The following is a 15,096-nucleotide window of genomic DNA, read 5'->3' as shown; positions in this document are numbered from 1 at the left end:
AGTCAAGTAACAGTCAAGAAATGTAGAGCTTTTTACTTTTAAAGATGCATTTTCGTCAAGTTCCTTTCACTGCATTGACAGTCTTCCAGGCACTGCAGTGAAAGAACAAAAATAGTGGCCACTATTTTTCCAAGCTCTTCTATCCTTGCATACAATGTAAGTAGAGTTCCTCCCCATCAGCAGATGGAGACAGAGTACACATGTTTTGATGTCATCATCCTTCAGTTAATTAAAAATGTCTCACCATGCAACCCAGACAGCATCCGGTTTGTTGATCTTTGTATGTTCTTAAAGATTCCAGGATAATGAACCCAAATATCTTGGGTTTTAGTAATTTCCCTGATCTAAAATCTTCTTTTCATGTTTTGGAATAACCTAGGAAATATGATTCTGGGTCTAGCTCTACTTCTTAAGGCACAGGGATGTAGTGCAAACAATCAGCACAACAGCAACACAAACTGCCTGTTAACTTCCATGTAATATTCCTGTATGATACAGTTCTTCAAATTGTTCTTAATTTTTTTTGCAGAGCTATTTGACAGCATCATAAATTGTTGGCTTAAATGGGAACACCCTAAAAAATCCCCAAACTATGTGATAAGCTTAACCAGCAAACTTAGCAGGAAGGTTTTATAAAATCTTTCTAACAGTTCATTATTACAAATTGACTTTTTGTTTTGGCGCAGGTAGCACATAGGAACTAGGTATTGCCTGGGTAGTGTTAAAGGCTAGAATCAGTTTCTTAAAAAGAGCTAGAGCCCTATATAAGTATCCTTAATTTCACTTTCAAGTTCTCCATTCTGCAACAATTTTGTCAGTCTCTTGAATCTTGTCCATTACGTATGTCTGCAAAGAAAGTACATGGGTACAGCCAAATGTCAAATAACAGTATTTATTAACTGTTCTCAAATATGTGAGGGCAATATATTGATACCCTACCAAAGTAACTGTTTCCTAAGTGTTTCTATAAGGCAAATCAGCATAAACTCCAGGGGTTGAAAAGTAATGGAGTACTATTTTTTCTCATAGTCTTAATAAAAATCTGCAGCATAATGCTTCCAGAAAATAGTCTGTGTTTAAAAGTACATCATTTTGAAACCAAAATAGATAATTTATTTTAACCTCTATTAAACCTTCTCTTCTGTTTCCCTCTGCTGAATTTGAAGTAAAGAAGAAATACAAAAAGTGATTATTTCATTATCTCGGTATTCTGCTAACAGCAACACATCTCTTCAGTTAACATTCACTATTGAGTGGTTTATTCAGTATTTTGGGTCACAAACAGTTTCTTCCAATTGAATTTTTATTTGCTGCTGTTCACTGGGTTTCCACAACACAGGTGTTTCCAATCTTGAAGCAAGGATGCAACAGAAATATTATCCTTTCTCTTACGGTATTTAAAGTTTTCAGCTGTGCAATGAGATTGGAACCTCTTTGTCTCCTCAGCAAATCCATGCCTGCAGCTTCCATTACATTTTAGTCAAACTTGGTGACTTTGGTTTTATCCGTAATCTTTGCCTAGTTGAGTTGACTCTTTGTGAAGAAGTAAATCAGTGAATGTAAGCTTCTGTTCTGTTTAATAATGGTCTTAGATTAATGCAATCCATTACTTTTTCAATTATCTCGCTACTTAGAGCTACTGCAAAAAGTTTATGTGAATTAATTTTGGGTCATGGCTGTTTTCAGCTGATATTTTGTGTAGATAGGATGCTCTTTGAATGAAACCTTTTGTTCCTTTCAAATCTTTTTTTTAATTATTAAAGCAAATTTTTCTTCATTAATTTGCTACTCACGACTATTGCAACTGTTTAAGCAAATTGATTTAGTTTTTTAATTTTGTTTCAGGCTATTCCTCTGACATGACTTCGGCCCTCAAAATAGGACTTAACTAATGTACAGATCGTTATGCTAGCATTTTGCACAGGAAGCAATTTCTCTGACAGTATTCACAATCTGGAGATATGGAATCCATGAGTGAAAGCACTTGTTTGCTGAGTGCATACTATATTTTAAAGCAGATACTTTCATTTTGTATGATTAAAAAGGCATAAAGACCCCCTAAATAAAACCCCAAACTAAAGAAACTTGCACATACTATGTTAGTGACAGCAAAAAAAAAAAGTTAATTCTTGGTTCAGTTTCAGAAATGTTCCCTTGTATGACCTCCTTTTTCCCCATAACACAGCATACTGAAAAATAATGTGCCTGTAAAAACTCAAATTTGAATCCATTAAAGAACTGCTCAGTAGAAGTTGGATCTGCTCTAAAGCACACTAAAATTCTTTCTACTGAAGCAACAAAATACGATTCAGGAAAAGAAGAGTCATAACAGAAGTCCAGCATTTCTTAACCTGCTTATGCCTAATTTAATGTGAATTATACTTGATGTAATAAAATGATAGTCAGAAGATAAATATTATCAAAGAATATTGTGAAGAATGTACCACTTTACATGTTACATAGTAAATAGAATTAGAATTTGTAAAACTAATTAAAAGTAGGAAAGTATAATAACACCAAGGAACTGCGATCAAATGACTGCTGAAAAAAAGCAAATAGAAGGTAGAAAATAATGTTAATAATCTTGTTTCTAAGTAGGCAAGGTATATTATAGATGTGCTTTGGCTGACTGTAGCTACAAAAGTACCAATATTAAACAAGCTAGTAGGATTTTCTGTTTGCTCTTCAGCGGCTTACAGTTAGCTCACAGATGGCTTCTGTCTCAATTCAGTTTAATCCAATCTACTCACCTCACTCTGTCCTACACTTACCTATAAGAATGTTTTTTTGGGTGGAAAACAGCTTGATGTTGGCATACGGAATATAGCAACAGCACTTCCTTTCACTCATCATGTGTCCATGGCTCTCAAGGTCAAAACTGCTGAAACCAAGGTAAAGGGAATTGAGTTTGTTTAGTGTTGTATGTCACCAGATAGTATTTAGAGAATTAGACAGCTACTGTGGGGCTTGAAAAAGCTGTTCCTTTCATTCTTACAGAGTGTTCTTCAATGTTTTCTTCCTAAAAAAAACAATCAACAAACCACAAAATAAAGGACACTTTATACTGTAGTGCTGCTAGGAAATACTGCAAAATATATCTTATAAAAAGGATTTAAAAATATGTGATATAGTTCCATTTATGAGATATTATTCTTGGAAGTGTCTAATAAAATCCTACATTTGATGACACTAGCGATTTCCTAAGATTTTTTCTTTAAGTTAACATTGAATAAATGACCCTGTAGTTTTTAACTTGTGTTTTTTGCTTTGAAATACCTGAATATTTAGAAAGGGAAAAAGAGTTTGAAAATAAAAAGTATTCTGAGATTTTAAAAATGTATGTTCAAATTTCAGTGGAAAAGTGAAATAAAAAAAATGAAGTAGGATGTGATACAGCTGGAAAATTTTCAAAGGGTTTTCATTTTCATGTTACATGCATTTCCTTAGTTTACTCAGCTAAGCAAAGCATGCTATACCTAATACATGACTACATCCTTAGGACAGGGACTAAGAATATTTTGGCTACAAAGAACAAAATACTGAGCCTTCAACACAAATGGAAGTTTGTTGCTGACTTCAAGGGAGGGTAGGAATTCACCTACTATAATTAGAGGTCAACTCGTCATCAGCTCACAGCCATCCTTCAGCTCTGTGATTTTCACTTCAGTCCTGTCTCACCACTTTTATTACAGTACGAATCTACATCGAGAACAGATAAGGCTTCAAGGAGGCAGTTGCTAGAGGAGGGGCAGTGGATAAAGAATTGCAGGAAATGTGCATCTGCTCAGAGTAAGGGAGTGAAAATTATGCCCACCAAAAATCTGCCAACTTCAAATGCTTAGAGACACTTTGAGGTGGGTAGGAGGTAGCATGGCTGCCAAAATTGCATGTCACATTGTAGTCAATTAACATTACAGCAGCAATGGATTACACTGTGGAAAAGAAGGGATCAAATGGGTTATTTGGCCAATTTTAATTTAGAATACGAATGAAGACAGTGGAAACGGGAAAGCTGTATTTAGCCCTCAGACCAACCTGGCTGAAGAGCTTAACTGTTCTGGTTTTGTTTGGCTTTATTTTGATGTATGAAAAGAAGCAAAACTGTGCTAGACTTTTACTTATTGACAAGTATCTGGTTGTACAGGCATGATGGATTTCTCTCCTATTGCATTAGAAATTAAAGCTTCTCTCTCTCTTTGTAGGACATAGATGTACTATTCAATATTCAGCACTTTTCAGTATTTAGCAATATAAAAATAAATCTTTTGCTGAATTCACAGTATCCACACTTCTGACGATGTTGGGTGGTTCTGTAAACATGTTATCCAAAACACAGCCATTCAAATAACTAAGACCAGAAGCGAACTTTAGAGATGTTTGAGTGAAGCTTCATCCAGAGAGGCATCTGGTTTTTCTTTGAAGCACTATTTATTTCCAAAGGCAGTTTGTTCCATTGTCTAATTGCCTTTACAATTAAAAATGTACTTCACACATCTTTCAAATTTGTCTAGCTATAACTTGTAGCTGTTTACTTCTTGTGGCTTTTCTGATAGATTAAAGAGCCCTTAAGTGCCTGGTATTTTCTGCCTGTGAGGGTACTTATCCATCATAATCAAATCAGCCCTCAGAGCTAAACAGATTGACCTCTTTAGGGCTGTAGTCCTAATGAAAAAAAAAAACCCCAACGCCATCTCTAGCCATCAGCTCCCTTTAGTGGCTCTTCTCTGCACCTTCTTAACTTTTTAAGTTACCTTAAAAATTGCTGGCACCAAATTGAATGCCACTTTGTCTTCACAGTGCTGTGTTTAGAGGTAATACTTCTTCCTTGTTTCTATTCGTCTTCTCCCCCCTTAAAACCCAGAGTCTTAAGGGCTTGCTTTGTGTCACAATATTGCAAAAGAAGCTCATAAAAACAAGTTAGTATGAGCTAATGCTCATCTACAGCCCTTTTCAGGGTCACTGGCTTTTTGAATAAGGGCTCCATTTACCAACAAATAGCAAACCATGTCAAAATGGAAATTGCACTTTAGAGCTGGCTTGTGTTTTATATTTTTCACTGCCATCTTACCTGCCAACTGCGTTTTATTTAAAAATATGGACTTAAAAATATTTTATAACTTTTTTTTTCCTTTATTAATATTCAATCAGTTGTCAAGAACATTATCCAACTTTATCCTTAAAATCCACAGCAATGATAGGGACGCTCAATAACCAATTTAGATAAAAATTCATGAATAATAGCAAATATATAAAAAGAGCAAGTCTCTTTTGAACTTTTCAAAATGGAAATGATTGTTTAAACTTCACAGTAACTTATAGTTTTGGATTTTGGTTTCATTTCTTTATTATTAGTTGTCCTCCAAATAATTCCTCTTCCTGTTTAGTTTGAATATGCAATTACCGTTTCCAATATCTTGGTCCCTGAAACCAACCTATACACATGTGATTTCTTTTACCTTTCTTCAGAATTGAATCCTATTCCTTTATTAGTTGTTACCTATTTTTTCTAAGTCATTCCCATTGTAAATATGGTGTTACATTCAAAGAGATAAAGACTGGCATCTTTCGCATTGATATAATGCTTCACTATATGCAGTCCATAGTCTTTACTTACCATTCTGATACATTGAGAAATTGCATCAGGTCTCTGATATTTTACTACTTCAATTATGCAGGGTCGCTTTTCATGGCTTTACTTCTAAATGAATACCTGTACTTGGAAAATTTCATTGTTTTAGTTTTCATTTTTCCATTTGAAATTTATTTCTGATCAGCATAGGCAAGAAGTCCTGTAAACCAGCAAAATTTCCAAACTCCTATGCTGTCAGTTCAATTCCTTTGATCTTGGGGGAAATTCAGCGCAAGATCTTGCAGGACACACAGAAGTGTGCAGTCTTAGGGCCCATATTTACATGTCAAAGTGTATTTACAAAATAATGGAATCACTATATGTTGCATATTGTAATTATGTTGCCTTTAGATCATTATTGCATAATGGATCATAATTTGGAGGTCTATGGAGGTCTTACCAGATGAGCCAGGTAAACACACATTGCTAGTTTCAAATATTTGATAGCCAAACTGGAGGAAGAGCAAGTAAAGTCTTAACTCATTATTGTGCTGTACCTGGGCTAATAATTTATATAATACCCTACTCCTAAAACAGAAACTTGAATGCTTTAATATCAAAAAGCAAAATGTAGCTACACATCCTCCCAAATAAACAACTGGAATGTCATTGATACATCACAGAATAACAGAAATAAAAGTGTTCCACATTAGCAAGACTGTTGTTATTACCAAAACATATTATCCTTCAAAACATAGTTTTACATTATCCCTGTAGGAATTAACACAAGTCCTAGGGTCTGCATAATTTAGGAAGCCAGCTTAGATGATTGGAGATGTGTGAATCATGTTTCATTTGAAAGGATCTCAAGGCATTTTATGAACTTTACCAGGTGAAAGCTTACAGGTTTCTCTCTGGCTGCTTTCCCTCTGACACTTCAGTTTAGAAATGAAGACACTGAAATTGAATGAAAAAAATAATGATAGCAAGATATCATAGCAAATATACATCCTTTATATAATTATACAGTGTTTCTCTTTTATTAAAAAGACAGTAATGGATCATAAGATAGTGGTTTCTTTATGAAACTTACATTTTTAGGGGTATATTTTAAATTTGGAGTTGGAATTTATTTAGAATAAATTCATGAACAATTAAACTTTGAAAAATATTTAACAGAAATCCCTCATTACTGATATAAATTGCCTACACCCTTATCTTTGGAAGTAAGTACAGGGTGCATTTTCTAGATGATGGGAAACTTAACAGTTACTGCTTTACAATTTTCTACATTATTTGCGTACAATTTCAACATACTTGCATGGATGGCATTTCTTTTAAGTTAAAACTAGCTTTATTTAAACATCTGAATGAACTTACACTTTCAAGGTCTCCTGTGTAATAACTGTCACAAAATGTCCTCGTTTTCTGAACATTTATAAATTCAGTAAGTAGTTGGCATACAATAATCATAGAATTACAAAATAATTTTGGTTGTAAAAGACATTAAGATCGAGCCCAACTGTTAACCCAGCACTGCCAAGTCCACCACTAAACCATGGCCCTAAGCACCACATCTATACTTCCGTTATATACCTCCAGGGATGGTAACTCCACCACTTCTCTGGGCTTTGCACTCCCTCATTCCACAAGAGGCTCTAGATATTTAGTGAGAAAGGGCTTACTTTCTCATGCAAAGAGCAGAAAAAAAAAAGATGCCAAGAAAAAGGATACGAGTGTTTTTTGTCCTGTAATACTTGATAAAAACATAGAGCTATGCATTATAGCCACACATTAGGCACTGAAATGCACCAAAGAGCTTTAGTAACTTGCATATAGTCAGCAACAGCAAAAAAATGTGTCCATTTTATTTTTTCCCCCACATTACGATTGATAGAAATCTGGAATTATTTTATGACAATCACATATTTGATGTGAACATGACATTAGATTTTACTGTCTTTCTCTTTTGCAGGTTGTTCTGGTTAACCTGTTGATATGCATGGTAGTTTTCTACACTGTGTACTATGTGGTCCTATCTGTATGCTTCGCAGTATTCAGGTGAGATTTCCATGTGTTTAGTCTAATACGCTGGTATACTGCAACTGGATATGATGGGCAGAGCTATGACTGTTCAAAGGAAGCTTCTGGACTGGAGACATCCAGTCCCAGTTACTCTGTGAACATATTTTTCAAATTCAGTTAAATTGTACCTGAAACTTCTTTCAAATTCACTAATTGGCAAACAGAGACTCAAAACTAATACAAAATGCTGGATCTAATATACTTCCTAGCACTTGCACCATGTAAATAAATGAATGTAGGAGAAAAGATGACATGAAAAAAGGAAAAGAAAGGTTTTATAGTTGATAAAAATACAAATTATATTCCCTTGGGAAGTTACTGATGAGCACATATAATGCCAAACATTGTAAATAAAAGTGGGCAAGGGCAAGACCGCAACACAGAATGGGACTAAGCTTGTAAAAGCCCAGAGTTTTCTATTTGAAATCATATTTAAAAGTACCCGTATGTCATATAATCACTAAGGCATTACTAAAAATCTCTGGCTAAATTTATACATTTTATTTTCACAGGATTAAAATGTTGGATGGTTTGGCACCTTTTGATTTTAAGACAAATCCCTCATGGATTAACCCCTATTATTTAGGTAACTTAAGTTTTTTTCTCTTCCCCCCCCCCCCCCCCCGCTTCAGTCAAGAAAATAGATTGTATGTGGATGTAAACTTGTCTTTGTTATGGACAGTATTTTAAAGTTGGTTTAGTAATACTAATGATTTCTGTATTTCAACTACACTGAATTTAAACGCTTATTTATCTTGCCAGCAGTTCTCATTTCTGTATTGCTAGTTGTCATTCAAGTGATTGTTAGACTTTTCCTTGAGTGGTTCTTCTGATCTTGCATCATCTGAAGAAAACTTGCTGCCTTGCCAGGATGCTTCCTTTTCATTGTAGAACAATTACCTATTTTCTGTAAAGTTCTTTCACAGAGTTGCAAATTTACTTTTCACACTGCAGCAAATTTCTTATAAATCACTAGATCCAGATCCAGGATACATTCAACTAATGGAAATTTTGCTTTGGTAATGCCTAATACACTGGGCATTAAAATTTCAGGGTTTTATTATAGCTCAAACCCTAAGCATAAATTTATATATCGTTATAAAAATGTATGCATTTTTGTCTGAAGTTCTCAGCATTAAATTTTACCAGATTTGTAATCTCCTTTACAAAGGCAAACCACATCATCTATCAGTAAAGAAAGTAAAGCTCAAATGCAAATTGGTTAGTTCATTAAGTTAAAAGGAGTAATAGAAATGCATGGATATTTGTACATTGTCAATTCTGATTTCAGAGGAAAAAAGACCATTTTAGTTGCAGCAGTGGAAAAGAAAATTAAATCATATTCAATTAGAATAACTTTTAAGGGCCCTGATGTAGTTACTGTATCTCAGTATTAATTTTTTCCCCACAAGAATTTTATCGGCTAGTTTGATGCAGCAGTCTGATGCCAAAGAGAGCAACAATTTCATGTGACTGGTTAGTATTCCACCCTCCCTTCTGTCCACCCAATGAAATAACATGGAATAGCAGAACATAACAGGATCTGTTTAAAGTCTATGGGCATAGAGACAGAGTAAAGGTCTCTGAATGATATTGCAAATGAGAATTAGTTTACTCAAGATTCTCACTTGTGCCTGTTAAAAACAAAATTATGTATTTAAAAGATAACCTCAAAATAAAAATTAAGTCAGCTGAGAACTGAGGTGTCGTTATTGACCCAGTTTTGTAAAAAGTTTACACAGCAGCTGTCTACACTATGCAGACTTTCTAAATTGTAAAATTATTGGCATAATTTAAAGGAATACTGTCATAATGAAATGAAATAAACTAAAAATACTAAAATGCATTGTTAAACATTAGATTTTTTGCAGCATTATTTCCCACTTTCCCAACTATGTGTTTTTTCCAGTTACCTTTTTCTTTTTTTTTTTTTTTCATTATTTTAAACTGTTGGGTGACAGATCTATAATACAGTAGGCACTAATTGACCCTATAAAGAAAAGAATAAAATTGAAAGCACAAAATGCTGCCAAATGTATAAATTAAATACAGGGTTGAAAAATAACGATGGCCTCTTTACTCAACTACAGTAATCTTAGATATTACATTACTGTAACAGTAAAAAAAAAGAACTATTAAAAATATGACTTCTGTATGCCTGTGTACTGAAAAACAACAAAATGCATTTACATGGAAAATCATAAGAATTACAAATGCACTATTATGGCCTGTTGTATGGGAACTCATGCAGCTAGAAGAGAAATCACACATTTTAAATTTAACCCCCTGCTACCCAGGTAGCGACCCAGCATAAAGTCAAACTTTCCCCTGAAAGTAATTATGTTTGATCCCATTAATGTTTGATACCATGTAAGCACCGTTACATGGTGCTTAGCAAGTAAAACAAGCTAAGCACCACTTCATCACTGTGTCAAAGAATACAGTTCATCAAAAGCCATGTGAGGTTCCTCACCATTCCCCATGTCACTGCTCTGTGCCTTCCAGACTGTTCTCCTGCCTATGGGGGAGGCACAGCTTGCCCTGCCACTGCTTTTGCAGAGCTGTGCCCATATCAGGGGAGGTGACTGATACAGGCTGGTGGCACCACATGGCTTGGCACACTCTAGAGGAAAAAACAGAGTGCAGAAATGCACTGTTTTGTCACTGAGAGAAGGAATTTTCTTGATCAGATAACTTTAATGGTCTCTTTTGACAACATAATGTAGTTGTTATCACTTTGCCAGTAATGCTCATTTATGGTTTAACACAACACAAAGCTAGCTGCTGAACACCGGGCACAGTGAACAGCATGGTACCTATGCCAGCACTGAGAAAAGCCAGGCTCCTGGTTGTACGTACCATGAAATTAATACAGATGGATGGCCTCTACTCACCTTGTAGTGTCTCTGCTCTATCTCCTCTTGCATGTCTTAATTGTTATAATTGTTCTGATATATATCTCTATATATTCTGGTATATGTCATAAATGATGCCATTAAGTCAACAGGAGGAAAGCTATGAAGTGTCATACCAAACAATCTGTTAACCACACAATTCTGGTTTGGATGAGAAAAATTTTATCTAAGTCACTATCAGCTAAATCTATTTGACACCATAATTCAAACAGTGTGGAGGGTTCATGAGTGAAATTTCCACGCTGTTTCTCCTCTAGGCTATAGAAACAGGCTATAATGCTCTTAATCCTTTCATTTTTACATAAAGCATAGAACATCTGAAAGTCTATAGGCAAATCAGGATACAACTCATGCAGATGTCTGTAGCAAAATTAGTAATGAACTTTATAATGAAGACATTAGTGTAATATTTGATCTTGTAAAAAAATTAATTACCGTCTCAGACATTTTAACTTCCTATTGCTATCATTTTGAATGTAAGAAAAAGCATCTCAAAACTGTGTTTGCTTTAAATATCCTATTTTCATTTACAGTTCTGGTGATATCATTGGAAATAACTTTCTTCGTTTGTGGTCTGCTGTTTGCCCTCGTTGTGGAAGAATGGGTTTGGGATTATGCCGTAACAGTTACTATTATTCATATCATCATAACTTCAGCTGGTAAGTAGGTTGACTGCTAAATATATACCTAGTATCACAAATTGAAGAACCAGTCAACTATGATTCATTTACTGTATTACTGGACTAACCTAATTTTTCCTTAACACTAAATAAATATGTATCTCTAATTTCCATCCATTTGACTCATGCATGAATTTAAATCCTGCCATTTAAAACTCAATTCTGGTTTTGCTGCAGAATTTTAAAACACTAGTTTCTTATAAGAAATTCAGAGTTTTAGTTCATAATCTAGCAGTAGCAGTTCATATCAAATACATCCAGCCTAGATAGAATTTCAGCTTCTGGGAGGTGTGTTTTTCTCTAACCCAAGAAACTAATAGCTGTCCATGTCCTGACACTTTAAGAACTACTCATTAACACTTCAGCTCTAGTTCAGAGTAAAAACGAGGCTTGCTGCAGCAAAGCCAATTCAAAGTTTTTAAGTTAGATCATTTGAACTAAATCTGATTGAGGAAAATTAAGCATTTTACCATTGAAGCATCTTTTTTTGCCTCTTTCCCTCAAAGGAAAGAAAAGGAAAAGAATTGGCTGCTGTAAATGAGACTCAACACTTTTTGCCAGCACCTGGTAACCTGCTCCCTCTTCTCATGCTGTTTATCAGAATGCTGCTATAGCTGATTAGGAAATATATTTTAACACCATCCTTGCCAGAGCTCATTTAGGGATCCTTTTCTCCTGTAACAATGAGCTCAGTGTATTTACTGTAGAATTTAGAAATAGAAAAAAATATTAGTGGCAAATTAGGACTCTCTCCCTACTATCTAATAATTAATCTTCCATTTTTCAATGCTTTATCAATTTGTCTTTTAGCATTTTGCATGATGGAGATTCCCCAGTTAAGCTGGAGACCAACAGAGGCTTCATCTAAAAAATTAAGCATAATTTCTCATCTACTGATTTTTTTTTCCTGGATTTTAAACTACTCTTACTCCTTATGAATAACTTTAGCATTTCAATTAAGAAATTACAAAAAAATACAACAAAAGCCACTTTGTATATAACTTATGCAGGAAGGTATCTTCCAGCATTATATTAGATAATGCATCTTGATGTCCAAACAACCCCAGGTTTGTTATTGTCTCTTTCAGATTGCCAACCAGATCGCTGCTGGCCAGCTGAGCTGCCAGCCTACTTTACTAGCTCTACAGTCCTGTCAGCTTTTTTTTTGGGGGGGGAGGGGAGGGCCACAATACTGGGTCATGCAGTTGATTATACAGTGGGAATGTGGGTCAGTTTGTGTGAGGCAAGGGCAGTGCCTAACACAGGAGAGAGCATACCGTGAAATAGTGCTAACTTGTGGTGTGCAGCCCCCGCCTGTCTGTCATGCACTGCATCACCCATTAAACTGAAAATGCCAGGCACCTTAATATATTTGGATTGCAGCAATATGTAGGTACTCTACCAGAGGATCGATGTCTCTGTTGTGCTAAATTGTGTACAAGTAAGTAATAAAAAAGGCGTTTCTTCCACAGAGTCGAAGAGGTCTGTTTAGCACACACTTACTAGATTTAAGAGTTGACTTCCAGTGGGATTGCTCACCAGGCTAAGCTTAATGGTATGCCCGACTGAGTATCTGAATGATCAGGACATCAGGACCTAAATATGCATTTGCAATTTCAATAAATGTGAAGCATATAATTTACAAAACATAACTTAGCAGACCTTTGAAAACTTAATGTAATACTTGCATGCTCCCATCCTTATTGTTTAACAATTTACATTTCTCCTTTTCTTCTCCTTGCAGTTATGTCTGAATTCCCCCTGATGTTACACTGGTGGCTGGCATTAGGTATAATGACATTCTTCAAAGTTTAAATTGATAGACTCTGTCTAGAAAACTAGTATTTACATTATGAATTATTTCTATTAAATGTCTGTTGTCTCACTAATTTGAGAATTAATATATGATATAGCATATATCTAATTTAAAGAATAGATTTTCATTTACACCTCTTTTAATGACACAGGGAAGTAACGATGGGCTAATGTTTGCCTTGCCTAAAAAAATATTCTGTTTTAAGACCAGAATGTACTCAGTTTATGTTAATCTAGCTAATGAACAGCAGATACACTCACATTCTTGAAATAAATCATGATTAAGCCCTGACTAATCAAACTATCTCACTTTATTCAGGTGTTGGAAAGGCAGTTGTCCAAACAAATCTTCTTTGGTACCCCTTTTAATCAACAGAAAGAAACAGGCACCTTCAGAGGCAACTTTTAAAAATACTATGCATAGGTACTTATGACAACTAAGATAAATCCCAGTCATCACATTTCCTTACTGTGAATAGCAAACCTGTATTTCTGAACATTTAATTTTCTGCAAAATTAAAAGCATAGCTTTGTACTAGAATATATTATCTTGAAAAATAGTTAAGGGAAAAAGGCTATCTTCTGGTCTTTCTTATATGATGGATAACAAGCATCGACATCTGCAGTAAATTCCTAAATGATGGGGACAGGCAAATAAATTCCCTGTCCTAAAACTGGTTTTGCATCAGCAGCTGCTGGGGCTGATACCTTTGTAGGTGCTTAAAGTCTTGGGCAAAATGTTTAACTAGACAGGCCATTTTTAAAAAACTGAAGATAAAGAGGATGCCTTTTTAAGGTTTTATCATAACATCTGTATTCTGCTATAAAAATTAATGTAAACCAGTCATATATTTTCTTTCAGGATCTGGAGTAATTTCAATGATTTGTGGAGGACAGATCTTGGCATACTGCTTGTTCAAAGACAACTTCATTTACCCGATTCTAGATGATTTTTGAAAAGGAAAATTAGAACTTGTCTTTATATTTACATGAATTCTATCGTCTCATTAACAACATAATTAAAATTAAGTTAGCAACTCTCTAATTGTAAGGCTAATATTTAGCTTACCAGAGCTCTTGTATCTTACATTTGTTTACGTCAATGTCATCACTCTTAGCTGTTGTACGTAATCGCTTTTAGCTTTTGTATGTGCATTTTCCATTAAACAAATAATTAGATATGCTGTCTCTTTTTTAAAATACAATAAACCATAAGGAGGATAGGAGCAATGAGACAACGTTCTTGCAAAATCCTACAAGGAAAAGGGAAAAACAGATTTGAATTGAATGTTTTTAGGGTGCTTGTTATCTATTGTATTTTATGCAATGTTGACTCTAGTTTAGGCTGGAGTCTGACCTCTTACAAGCACTGCAAAACTTTAAAGTCCCCTTATCTCGCATAAATCACTGGAGGGTTAAAGTAGTCTTTACTTGCAAACCCCTGGCCAAGAAGAATCTGTGAAAAGCACAGAGCTCCACATCTCTTCCCATCTTAAAGCTTTCACCTAGAACTGGCCAAGACAAGAGCACGCACAGGAGATGTACAATCTGCAATGTTTGGTTGATGCCCTTGCTTCCAGCGAGGCTACAGACAAATGTTTTCTACAACAGCTTCAGGCTATTTTCTTGCTAATGATCTATTTATGGCCTGGCTATGCTGGAATGAAGAAAATGAGGAAAGGCAAATGCTACTGACAGCCGCTTTTTTTACATGCTCCTCTTTCACTCATCCAGCTGCAAGTGGCCAATGCCGAACTGTATTTATGGGTAATGGAATTAAAAACAACAAAAAAACCACAGTAGTGGCTTCAAGTAATTCTTCATCTCTTTAAACATAATAAAGTTGTAACAGGAAAATTGCTAGAAGGCAACTTCATCTTAAATACGATACCAGTGATTGGATTTCGACTGCAGTTTGTTCAGGAGAGTAAGACTGGATTTCTGTTTGCACAGGAGTGCTAAATGTGCATTTGCCTTAATCTTACTCAACAGATAATGCTTCTGAAGAGTCTGTCTCCTGCTGATCTAATCA

The 15,096-nt window shown here is 35.0% G+C and overlaps 1 protein-coding gene across 1 annotated transcript; it reads left to right on the top strand.

The window, feature by feature from the left end:
- The first annotated feature begins 2,859 nt into the window (after positions 1 to 2,859).
- Positions 2,860 to 14,021, top strand: TMEM244 (transmembrane protein 244). The gene is made up of 6 exons (XM_010014365.1): positions 2,860 to 2,892; positions 7,545 to 7,630; positions 8,167 to 8,240; positions 11,103 to 11,228; positions 12,994 to 13,038; positions 13,927 to 14,021. Exons 1-6 carry the CDS (start codon positions 2,860 to 2,862, stop codon positions 14,019 to 14,021), a joined length of 459 nt encoding a protein of 152 aa, XP_010012667.1.
- The last annotated feature ends 1,075 nt before the right edge of the window (positions 14,022 to 15,096 follow it).

Source organism: Nestor notabilis, unplaced genomic scaffold, assembly GCF_000696875.1.
Source record: "Nestor notabilis isolate BGI_N333 unplaced genomic scaffold, ASM69687v1 scaffold16835, whole genome shotgun sequence".
Lineage (NCBI taxonomy): Eukaryota > Metazoa > Chordata > Aves > Psittaciformes > Psittacidae > Nestor > Nestor notabilis.
This window is presented reverse-complemented; position numbering and strand designations above follow the sequence as displayed.